We start from the raw sequence: 12,454 nt of genomic DNA on the forward strand, positions 1-12,454 counted from the left end.
TGTTCTCATTGCAAAACATGTACGGGTGTGAATTAAACACACATGAAATATATTAGAGACGTTTTAAGAACTGTGTTTCCTATGTGCTTTACTACATTTCAGAAAAAGTGTAAAAGACAGCCATGATGAAATAATGTGCAAGTCATGAACTCTATGTCCATACATGAGGGCCATACACCTGTAACCATAGCAACCCTCAGCCAATTGAAACTCGTGTAACACATGAATGTCTATGTGACCTTGTAACATACATGTATATATAGCGTAACAGAATGTTCATGCAGATGTAGTGAACAAGGCGGGAGCAAGCTGCCGAAACGCGTCTAAGCAGCAAATGAGCCATTAAATATCGTTTTGATTATGATTCACTGAGTCAGCGCCTTATTTTGATGGAAAGTTTGGTTTGGTGATAATATATATATATATTCCCCAACTGTTAGTTTTTTTTTTAAGTATAGTAATTTTTCAGCTAATATCATGATGCCCCTTTCCCTCAATAGGCAAGTGAATGCTGCATCTACAGGAGTTGTCACAGAGCCATCATGTGCAAGTTTGCAGACTATTCTACTGTGTACCAATGGCCTGTCTGAAGTTTTTTGCACATTTTGCAAACCATGAGCATAGTTGCAGATGCTTCACTTCTTTTTCAAGTATAAACTAATTTTGATAGTTCAAGCAGATACCTTTGTTTTGTCTTTGTTTTCACGGCTGAACCTTGTATCTTTTATGTGGCACATTGAAGTTGAACTACTGTAAGTGTTGCATTGCTCTGTGCTGAGATTATTTCTTTCTTTGTTGGCCTAGAAGGATCCTGCCCATCTGGCATGGGTTATTTCTTATACTGCAGACCTTGCTTCCAGGAGCAGTGTAGTGCTTCACAGAGAGCATTTTTGTTGGAAGCAGGAGCATCTCCAACCTGAGGTGCTCTGCATAGAAAAGACTGGTTTGTATGGCTGAGCTGAGGCTAGGTTGCACATAAGATTTCAAAGAGTAGACTTGATTAGTAGCTAAGTCTTTATCTTTTGTCCTGATGAAATGGGTTCTAATTTTAGTACTTGTCCAAAATCATGTGATTAAATCACTTTAGCTCCCAATACCTTAAATTGTATACATGTTGAAATGTGTGTGCTGCATAGTACTGTCCCATTTATGTGTTTCGAAGCACTCCTGCCATTGGTCCACCAATCGTATGGCCGAAGGTTGGAGCAGGCCGTACCGCCACACGTGTCTGTGGGGATCATCCTTGTGGGAAGTGGATGCCCCCTGAGAGGGTAAATGTCTTGATACTAGTATCACGAGGAATCGGGCAGATTTATCAAACACCCCCAGGTCCCTATAGTCCATCCTCTCAAATTAAACCTTGCCCAACCACAGCACCCACAGAAGGGGTTTTATGTCGCAGCTTTTTGCTGAAATCCCCTCTTGACATTTTGGGGATTTTCTTCGATATTACCTCAAGAGTAAGAATAGATTTTGGCTACTAAGACAATACACTTTTATTTGTTTTTTTATATTGGCTGTTTGAGGCACAGTGAGTAATTGTTTGCTCAGAAACAAATATTTTTTTTGTAAAGTCCTTAGGCCAGGCTTAGAACGCCAGTCTCCAGGATCCAAGTTCATACTGCGATGCCACAAGACCATACCTCCTGGTATCGAACACTACCTGGAAAATCTATGTCCCTCAATATTCCAGAACTGGTATTGCATCTCTCCTGAACGTTTTACATCACTATGATAGGCGATCAATACAGCTTGTAAAAAAGTGTAGATACTTTATTGCGATCATTGATTAATTGTGTGGCTTCTGTATTGATCGTAGGGTATGGGATTTTCTTAAAAATGAATCCAAAACGAGAAACCGTAATAAACCCTTGTCACTGGTGAGGTCATTAACATGAGGTCTGGGAAAATCTTGTGTTTTAAGAAAAGAAATTCACGTTTTTTTCTTCCAGAAAACAAAACAAAAAATACAAATATACAACACCTATTTTAATGTTTAGGTCAGTGCTGCAGTTGTTAAGGGGAGGCAAAGCAGTAGTCAAAATAGCATCAGATTTGCATCAAACATCCTGCCGCTGTACCTTCCCATATGACTTGATTTTTCCTCCAACATGCTTGCACCCAGTCCTGTTACAGTCACTACCTGCTTCACTCCTTCAGTCTGGCAAATGGACATTTTGCTAACAGCGGCCCACCCTCATCGTACCTTAGGTCACGGAGACATCTGTCCAAAGCAACGCAAGTCGAAGTTGACACTACCTTCTAATGACCTTCACATTTAGTGTACAGCAAACAATACTTCATGGGAGATTTTATCTGTGAATTTATTGAGTTCAAACTGCATATTCTCTCAAGTGAAAACTGATGTCTGCACCTTCAGTCTGTCAAGAGAAACCCTGTCTTGTGCTGCAAATAACCCTGTATTGGGGAGAAATCACACTACACATGTCTAATGGTGTTACCGCGTTTGTGTACAAATTATGAGTTTTGATCCGGAATTCATGACCTATAGCACTTGAATATAGGCAACCACAGTTCGGTGTATCCAAAGCCTTTTCCACATCGATGGAGGCTGCAGAAGCCACTGGTCCATCGGGAGACAATCTTCTGATCAGGTGGGATGAATGTCTGGGTTGGATAAAAATACTATGAGCTGGGAACAAAACCATTCTGGCTAAGGAAGTCAATTCTGTTGGAACTCTTTTGGTGATTCCAAACAATGTTGTAGCCCAAAATTAGCGTTGATAGTGGTCAATATGAAGATCTGTCTTTAGGGGTTCCCTAGTCGGTTTGGGCATCAAAAACACTATTGCTTCTCTCAGAGTAGGAGGAAGTTTCCTATTACCTTAATCCGATTCAGCCAAGGAGTTGCCATAAATCATGTTCTTTAAAGAGAGGATAGTTTTGAGGCCATAGCTGTTGGGCCTGTACGGCTCTATAAAGGAAGCAACATGTTTCCAGTCCTTGACTTTCATTTCCAAACCAAGTCTTTCCACTATATAATAACTTCTGAAGGAAAGCTTTGTAACTGAAGCTTGGTATCATGCAACAGGTTGCCACATGGTCACCCTGTGTGATTGGGTCGCTAAGCCAGTACTTGTCCAGTGCAAGGGCTTATGTTAGAAGTATTGATTCAGTTTCACTTACGTCATACTTTCCGAACAATATTGCCAGCTTCTGGTAAAGATTGGCTTCATGTGTGGAATTTGTGGACTGTAACCGAAGAATACATTGCACAGCCTGCAGTTTCAGGAACCTAGTTGTTTTTGGCAAAAATACTTTTCTGCAGGAACAATGTGCATTTGACAATGCTGAGAGTTACCAGAAGGGTTGCATTCAAAGCTGAGTATTGAATCTTGAGTCATCGGATTCAACATTGGCAATTTTGGAGTTATAGATGCAGGTATCTCAGTTTGGGCAAAAGGCTAAGAATTATCTATGATTCAACTCTTTCCATATTTTTCCACCTCACCATCGACCTCTTACCTTTGACATGGGAGAATCTGTCATGGTATGCATTTGTGAGGGCTTACTTCTTATTAGGGGATATAGAATGAATTTCAATGAAAATTGCTACAATATTTGAAAATACAGACTGTGCTCACCAAAACAAAGACCAATTCACTTCAAAATGGTTGAACTGCTAACTTATCTAAAGCCTCCGTAATGGCCCTACCAATGACAAAGCAGTAACGCCATCTGTAAGGAGGTAACTGTAGACAGCATGGTGACCATAAAGACGTGGTGAGCCTGGTTCTTCTGTTTCAGAGAGCTTGAGCAAGTTTGGGATGGATTAACATAGGGCGGGCATTTATTATTCATAAAAGGTGCTTATTCACCAGTGAGGAAAGCTCTCGGGCGTTGGATTAAATCTATCTATGAGAACAGCCTCTTAAGGAGTGATATTTTTGTAGTGCAGGTCCTTTGGATCGAGATAGCCAAATGGCAAAGTCTATGCATAACGTTTAATGGTAGTGACTCTTTCCAGCTTTCAGTTCTATTTCTTGGGTGTCCTTGGAATAGGGAGAGTGGTGTATACAGCATGTTGGTCTCTTCTTTATTTTGCATTATATACTCATTTAAGAACTCCATTCAGGACTGTATAACATAAATTGCCCTGGTGGCATCTTGGGTGTTTCCTATTGTCTGTGCCCCCATCTCACAGTGGTGTTGCAGAAGGAGCTCTAAACACTTGTGTGGCCCCTCCGGTAATGCAGATAGCGCTGCACACATGTAGTGCCAGCACTATCCTAAAGTTGTGTCCCCTTATTTTCATAAGGGCTTGGGCCCATGCAAATGAGGGAAACACTTAACCTCCTCGCCAGCACAGTATTATGGGCACAGATATTCCTTCGTCTCCCTGTCCTAACTTCCTCTACCCCACCTTCCCTGCTTCCTTACCCTTTTTCGCATCCATGCTCTTGAAATGTCTTTCTAGCAACTGATGTTACCCGAATCTAATGTACTGTGTAATTTTGTGGAACCTTCTGTAAAGCGCTCAGATACCTTCGGGTCTAGCCAGCGCTAAATAAATCTCTTTAAATAAAGAAACAGGCAAAGAGGCTATCGGGATGCGCACTATCTATGTGCCACTGGATGTGACCTACCCATTGCAAGCAGGTACCAGCACTCATTGCACCCGCCTGCAAGGGGGGGCCTCTGTACCCCTTTGTTAAGTAGACCGCTACCACCTGCACAGAGAAAGACATACCAGTGGCTTCAAACAGCCAGTGTGCTTTTCAATAATGCACTGCTCCCAGGACAGCATGAGTTGCCTCTACCCAGGGGGTAGGGGGGGTGGGGGGGGGAGGGTAGTAGCACTTTATGTACCATATGGTCCTGGTTTCTGCATGTCACACCTAGTTACAGGTGATTTGCGGCAGGAACAGTGTGCCCTCTCTATGGTACGGGCCTTTGTGTCTAATTACAGGTACTAACAATTTTATTATGTTATCATTGGGACTACTGCGTTTATTCTCGATTGAAAATTAATTTGTGATCTTTGTTTGGACAAAATGCCATAAAGTTTTCCCATCAGATGGATCTTTGCATGTGCCTAGGACAGAGGCTCCTTAGCCCTCAAATGGGAAGATGTATTATTTGGATAACTTCTTTATTAAAATCCGGCATAAACAACCTCTTTTTAATTTCCCTGATCTTTTAGTGGAAGAAGACACGGAGGATGGCTCTCGATCGGGCCGGGAGTCCACATCCACAGCCAGTGACCAGCCATCCTATTCACTGGAAAGGCAAGTGAATGGCTCAGGTCAAGAGAGGGAGGACAGAGGGGACCGAAAAAAGGACAAGGCCTCAAAGGAAAAGAAAAAAGATCGGGACAAAGAGAAGGATAAAAACAAAGCCAAGAAGGGAGGAATGCTGAAAGGTTTGGGAGACATGTTCAGGTAGGTTTTTGTGGAACAAACCAAATATTCTTGCATACTAGTAGAGTGGTATACATTTTCTACACTTCTTACTATTTACCACATGGTATGAAATGCAAGCAGAAGCATCGTTTTTATTGTCTCACAGCATGTTGGTTATTCAATTTATTTTAGTTTTAAAAAAATCTCTAATTCTAGTAAAAATTATGTATTGTATTTATTCGTAAAGTTTTCATCGGCCATCTTCTCCAAGCATTGAACGGAGCCTTCTTGTGAAACGCCCACTTACTATACCGAGTTAACTGTCGCTCTCATTAGGTTCATTTCAAACACATGGAATGGTAATCACTGGTATTTTTGTGTGGGATTGAAGGCTATCAATATTCAACATGCTCTTTTGAGTAAGGACACATTTTTTGTAATGGTTTCTTTGTCGGTAGAACGCCCTGTTACTAAACACTGAGTGAATTTATCCAGTGGGAAGCGGATGCTTCAATAGAGTTAATGGGTGGTTGTCCTGTCACGTACTGTCCTTTCATATGTTTAACAACACTATGAAACACTTACCTGTCCCTCTTTGCAAACCCTTCTTTTACATCTTTTTATTTGGGGTTTAAACAAACACAGACATGGACTGCACCCCTACAGGTTGTATATACAATGCAAATGCAAAAGAACCCACAGATCACCTTGAGGACAATGGTGGAGAATGTCATAAGTGTGATCAATGTGAGGCAAAGTTCGGAAATGCTCTTAACCAGTCGCTGTCCATGGGGGTAAGCTCGGTGGGGCAGGCGGGTGGAGTTTGACATTAGACTGGATAGTGAACATAAAATAAATAAAGCCACTTACCTTGCTCTCGCCACATCGCTGAGTCGGCGATGCGGCGAGCGCAAGGTAAGTGGTTTTGTAATGTATTTATTTTATGTTCACTATCCAGTCATATGTCGACTTCCACCCGCCTAACCACACTTACCTGCATGGGCCGCCACTTGTTCTTACCACTGGTGCCATAGCTTCACATGGTTCTGTGTGCCCCCTCTGGCCTTGCAGATGAATTCCTCTGCTCTGGCACAGGTGTCCATTCCCCTGATGCACTTATCTAATGTGGGTGCCTCCCTGGATCTCCAGTATTTCTCTAGGCCTCTCTTTGCTGCAAGAACGCCTGTTGCTGCCCCCATGCACGTGCCAGCTGACCGCCCCATTTGGCCTTGAAGCGCAATTTTGAGGTCCTGCTAAACAGGTCTTCAAGTTACTTATGCTAATGTGCCAAGTACATCACACCGGTATCACTGAATCCTGGTACATGACCATGCCTTATGGAATCCTGGTGCATAAGGGCAGCAGCTCCTTCTCATCTCCCACAGCCTGTCGTGGAGTGTAATAGTCTGTGAATGTATTTAAGCTACATTGAGTTATATCACACTGACACTGCGAGACTATGGGGCACTTTTTCCTCCTTCCAGTCAGTCTCTTTTATAGAGTGATCTCTTCTGACTAAATTAAAATTAAAATGTTTTTTTAAAACCCGTTTGCCCTGTTTTCGGCTGCCTGTCTTGCTTTGGATATTCATGTTACTGGGGGCAATGCCGTGGAAAGTGAACCTCGTTTGAGGCAGTGCGAAAACCCTTGCATGAAATAAGTACGATTCATATCATTTATGAATTCTTGCCAATTTGATTTCTTTTTTTTCTCCGGTGTTTGTCTCCTTTCAGACACACACTCTTTCTTCGTTATGTTGCAGAGCCAAGAATGCTTCTGGGATGTGTCTGCTGTAAATGACACTTCATTTCAAGATCTCCGTTTAGCCCGGGGGCATTTTATAGCGTTCATGCAAACTGACAGCTCATAAACTGGCGTCTTTATTATGCATAAAAATAGAATGCTTCCCTCAATTAAAAAGTAAAAGATGTGTCCTGAGATCTCCGTTAAATTGCTGTGTGAGGCGTTTACTCCCATTGGGGATCATAGGTGACTTCTCGCCCTCATCAGTGCGGGATCATTTCCCCCAAGATTTCCTCCTTAAGATTTGTAGAAGACTCCAAGGCAGGCTCTTTCGAAATGCCCCTGCCGGCTTGTCATTTTTATGGAAGGTAGACCAGTTATTTGCGTGACTCTACATTCCTTTTTGAAAAGTGTATTATTGCAGCGCCTCCCCGTCCTTTTATTTGCGTATTGTCTGTGCTTAAGAAACCGTGGTTGGTGGGTTGAAAGATCATACCTTTTTCGATGATGCGGGCTCGGTTCATTGTATTTTAATTGCATTTATATCTCGCTTACTACCCCTGACGAAGCATAGGAGCGCTTTTTTCGGCGAGGATTAGTGGTGAATAATTCTAGTGAAATATGAAAGCAATCTGAGTGGTGGCTTTTGTATTGTATTTGATATATGCTGCAAGGGGCTTTCGTTCAACCTCCTTCCTTCCCACCCTCAATTCTCAGAAAACGTCAGTCGTTGACTTGAGGCATTGTCTTTTGCATCTTGGATCAGCCTACAGGAGTGTTTTAGTCTTCCCTTCTTTCTGTTGGCTGTTTGGGCGAATCTTTCCACCTACATTTGAATGCATGAGGGTCAGATTTGCATCTGAAAATGACACTATTATCACACTTTTAATTCTTTATCTAATCTGTGCACTGTGTACACCAAGCAATCCTTTTAGGTCTGGCGTTTGCCAAGACCTTTTGATCTTCTTCTAAAATTATGTGTATAATAAATTTACTTGTATGATCTTTCAGTCCGCCCCCTTCATCCATAGACCTGTGTTTGTGTCATTCATTTTTTTTTTATCCCACCCCATGCAGCTTATGGCCGTTTGTCAGCCCACTTCTCAGCACTGTGACTGACTGCATTTTGCCCTTTTACTAGAAGCACACCCAAACAAACAGTAGATTCCTTGAGTTCCAGGGATTACTTAACAGCATGTTTTTTTGGGACCAAAGTAATGTTTTTGGTTTTAGATTGAGGGCCTGGCAACTTCTTCAATAATAAAGTTGTGCAAAAACTGTAATTAAAAAAAAAACAACGATTAACAAAGCCAAAAGGCTGACAGCCAAAGCCAGACCTGTTGGCTCTGCCAGTACTTGGTGTTTAAGTGTTTTGGCCAGCAGATGGTATTTGTGTTTATTACGTTTACAGCACTCGAGTGCAAGCATCAGCCCTGCAGGCTTCGTCAATGCTGCTTTTGTGTGGATCTACATTTGTGGTTTGAATTTATTATCAGAAACGTAATAATGTTAATATATTCCTGGTTCTAGACATATCCTTTGACCCACTTAGGGAATATTGGATATGTTTATCACTTTTACATTTGCCTACACATATATCAGAAATAATGCGATCACTCACTGACAGAGCTGTCACACATTTAAATCACAATCACAGCACAGGTTTTAAGGCCTCGGAAGTGCATGTTTGCTGCTGATCTTCTTGGGCAATTATTTTCTGATTACATTAGCCAATTTGTCGTAGGTTTGAGGAAAAGAAATTACTTTTAAATGTTTTTTTAAAAACACATGCAGCCTTGCCCCTTGAAGCAAGAGAGCCCGATTCCTAACGTTTGCATCTCATCGTTCCTTCAAATGGAGCAGTTGACTTTATTTTTCATAGAACAAATCAAAATACATGTTTTCAGCATTAGCTCTTCTAGAAAATGGTGCATCATAAACATACATTGTTTCGTTATCTCGGGAGATGGCCACTGTTATCCGAGTCCTTTAGTTCACGATTTTGCTGCACATTTTACACGCGGGGTCACATTAAGGAGAGTCTAACATCTATTTGACTTTTTTCTTACATATGCTTGTTTTCACATCGTTGCTCATAACAAGTGCTCCTTCACAGAGTTGTGTTGTCGGCATAGAATTTCTTGCATCATGTTTAGTTATAACCCACACTTTAAAATGGTTTTCTAGTTCGCTGAATTTCTTTTCATCTTTTCTAATGTCAACCTTGAACCGCACAATGTTTTGAAGGCTTTTTTCCTTGTTTCCTAAAACTTTGAAAACCTGTTTACATAAGCAGAACTTACAACACTACAATGACATTTCCAGTCAATCAACCAATCATAGCATTTTTAAAGCGCACTACATACCTGTGAGGGTCTCAAGGCGCTGGGGGAGGCTGCTACTGCTCGAATAGCCAGGTCTTGAGGAGTCTCCTGAAGGTTAGGAGGTCTTCGGTCTGCCATAGGTGGATGAGGAGGGTGTTCCACATCTTGGCGGCGAGGTGGGAGAATGATCTGCTGCCGCCGATCACTCTTCGGAAGCGGGGGACGGTGGCGAGGGCGTGGTCTGCGGAGCGGAGCTGGCGGGCGGGGGTGTAGAGGCCAAGTCGGCTGTTGAGGTACGCTGGTCCGGTGTCATGGAGGGCTTTGCTTTGTGTGCGTAAGTGAGGAGCTTGAAGGTTATCCTCTTGTTGATGGGGAGCCAGTGCAGGTCTTTCAGGTGGGGTGTGATGTGGCTGCGGCGGGGGATGTCAAGGATCAGGCGTGCGGAGGCTAACTGAATGCGATGGAGACTTTTCAGGAGCTTGGCCGGGGCTCCTGCGTAGAGTGCTTTGCCATAGTCCAGTCTGCTGCTGACTAGGGCCTGGGTAACCAGTCCTGCCAAGTATCACACATCAGGCATTAGACTAACGCATTTCAGTGCGGTACTCCGCATTACCGCACTGAAATGCATTGTCACGCCTATGCTGTGTGTGCCAGCTTTCACTGTCAAGCCTGACTAAAACTGAGTCTGTGGCAGCACACCGCCGTGGCTTATGTGCGCTGCTCCAGCAGCCTTGGGGTTCAGCTAAGCTAAGGCTGCAGGCAGCTTAAGCTTCAGTTCAGCTGCTACAATCTATCATGATTGAATCTAACTGCCGCGGCTCAGCTCTTACTGGCAGGCTGATGTCATCGCGGGGGGACGTCAATGCGGAAGCGCGCGCAGTTTATTTTGGGAGCTCGATGCGGCTGGATAGTTTGCGGGCGACGCAGCATGTAATCATTGTTAGAGGGAAAGCTGCTTACAATTACTTCACCGGCCGCGGGCTCGCATCGGCTCGAGCAACCACGTGCTAGGTATTGTTATTACTGCCCGCTAAGTTCAATATCTTACTGTAGCCGACGGAGAGAAGTCAGTGACACCGGGGCTGCCTGGACAGACTGGAGGTGGAGGGCCCTTCTTCTGTGAGGTTAGTGAAACTTTGTTATCACCTCAGACTGGTCGTGGTTAGTGTGGGAGAGAGAGCTTGTGTTCTCTAAGTTGAGGTACTGACTGAGCCCCCACGTGCAGCTCTTCTGCCGCATCTCAGTTATCTCTCCTCGGTGGAGCCTTGGGAGAGGCCGCGGGTCTCTGAAGCGACCTGAAAGGCTCTAACATTGCTTGGTAAAGGAGCCCCCCTCATTGGGCCTCCTTGTTTGTTCAGAGCGTCACTTTCTCCCTCACAAGTAGAGGAAAAGAGGTAAGAAGCAGCACACGAAGGCCTTGCAGATCTTTCACTTACTCAGAAACACTTAGGCTGCCCGGGTCAGGGCAGCTAGCACAGCACAACAAACCCCATTTCCATAGCGAACCAATATTTATTAGAGCGTCTTATTAAATAGAATAGACTGTGCCCTGTTTATTCAGTGTCCAATTAAATGCCACAGATTACTTTTGATTTATTAGGGCATCTTAAAATGCAGAGAACTTCAACCATTTAAACTAATGAAAACAGACCGTGCAAACATAGCTGACAGCTTACCTACCCAGTTCTATGTGTAAATTGTGGATCATATTAATCAGGTGCCTTCCCAGACACCTACTAACAAATTCACCCATCCTAGACTTATTTTGAGTTTGCCTGTGCCCCTGTCAGACATACAGTATGTCTCAGCTTTGTTTTTCAGTTGCGTTACTGCTCCGGTAACTGGCGGCAGTAGAGTGAGACTGCGAGTCCCTCAGCTGATTGCAATGACATTTTGGTTTAAGATATCTTTATTGATTTCCACAAAAAGACCATTTTAATATGTTAATAACAATCCCTGCTTGGCAATAATTTAATCTTATCCCAAAAAAGATGTGTAAATAAGTATTATAATACAAACGTACAGAACTTATTTTATAATAGTGCATTTTCAACAGCTATTAGACAAGTCAATGAACGATAAATCAAGTATGTCACTCGCCTCATTTAAGCTGTATTTGGGAAACTGCCCAGTTTGCCTGTGTTTATACCACTACTATCTGCGTAAATGCTTATAGTATATAACTATGGTCTCTATAACACATCAATGTATAAATATTATTATTATAAATACATAATATTAATTTGATAAAAGAAAGATTAAAATACTAAGGTATGATTTGGTCTCACTAGAAAACATAAAACACATCAACAAATAATATCATATATATATTCCAAAAAGGTGGCTTGGCTATATACATATCTATGAAGGAGGAGAGAGATTTATCACCGACACCATTCATGTCTTCGTGATTAATATTTGAATATTTGGTTGCCACTGCTTAACAAACAGGATCAATCCGTTCTCCACTCGACTAACAGACCGGTCTGTTAGTCGAGTGGAGAACGGATTGATTCTGGTTCTTTAACAAGCCAAAACTTCTGATTCACGTGTACGTCTGATCAATTTGGAGACAATCTAAGTTAAAGGTGCCAGAAAATCAAGAGATATCTGGGTGTTTTTCCATCAAATTCATGGTGCAACGTTACCGTCTGGAAGATGGTCTTGTGGATCTGGTAGACCGTTAAAGAGACCGAAACGTCGACGCTATTACACCTTTTTGTTTGCATTTATGTTTGCTGATGCACAATGAGATTAATGTAAATAACTAAATAATTTCAATGTATGGTTGATTTTATGCACTTCCCATACGTTTGTTTAAAACAAAAGGTGTTTGCTCCTGCTGTGTATTATATATATTGAGTCAGTAGTATATTTGTTGCCATACTTGATATAATAATGTATGTATTTCTGTTTTTTTGATAAAATTGATTGAATCAAATATACACAAAGTATAAAATACAAATTCATGAGAAATTCCCTGAGTGTTGAATATTTTGTTCACGTACGTGACTGTTTGAAGCA

The 12,454-nt window shown here is 42.3% G+C and overlaps 1 protein-coding gene across 7 annotated transcripts in view; it reads left to right on the plus strand.

Moving 5' to 3' along the window:
* PARD3 (par-3 family cell polarity regulator) overlaps window positions 1-12,454 on the plus strand; it is a 1,412,997-nt gene that overhangs the window by 984,020 nt on the left and 416,523 nt on the right. For all 7 annotated transcript variants that reach the window (XM_086941535.1, XM_086941533.1, XM_086941537.1 and 4 more), the window contains one exon: window positions 5,165-5,402. In XM_086941535.1, coding sequence (XP_086797661.1) covers window positions 5,165-5,402 — 238 coding nt within the window. The remainder of the gene's footprint in view (window positions 1-5,164; window positions 5,403-12,454) is intronic.

Source organism: Lissotriton vulgaris, chromosome 10, assembly GCF_964263255.1.
Source record: "Lissotriton vulgaris chromosome 10, aLisVul1.2, whole genome shotgun sequence".
Lineage (NCBI taxonomy): Eukaryota > Metazoa > Chordata > Amphibia > Caudata > Salamandridae > Lissotriton > Lissotriton vulgaris.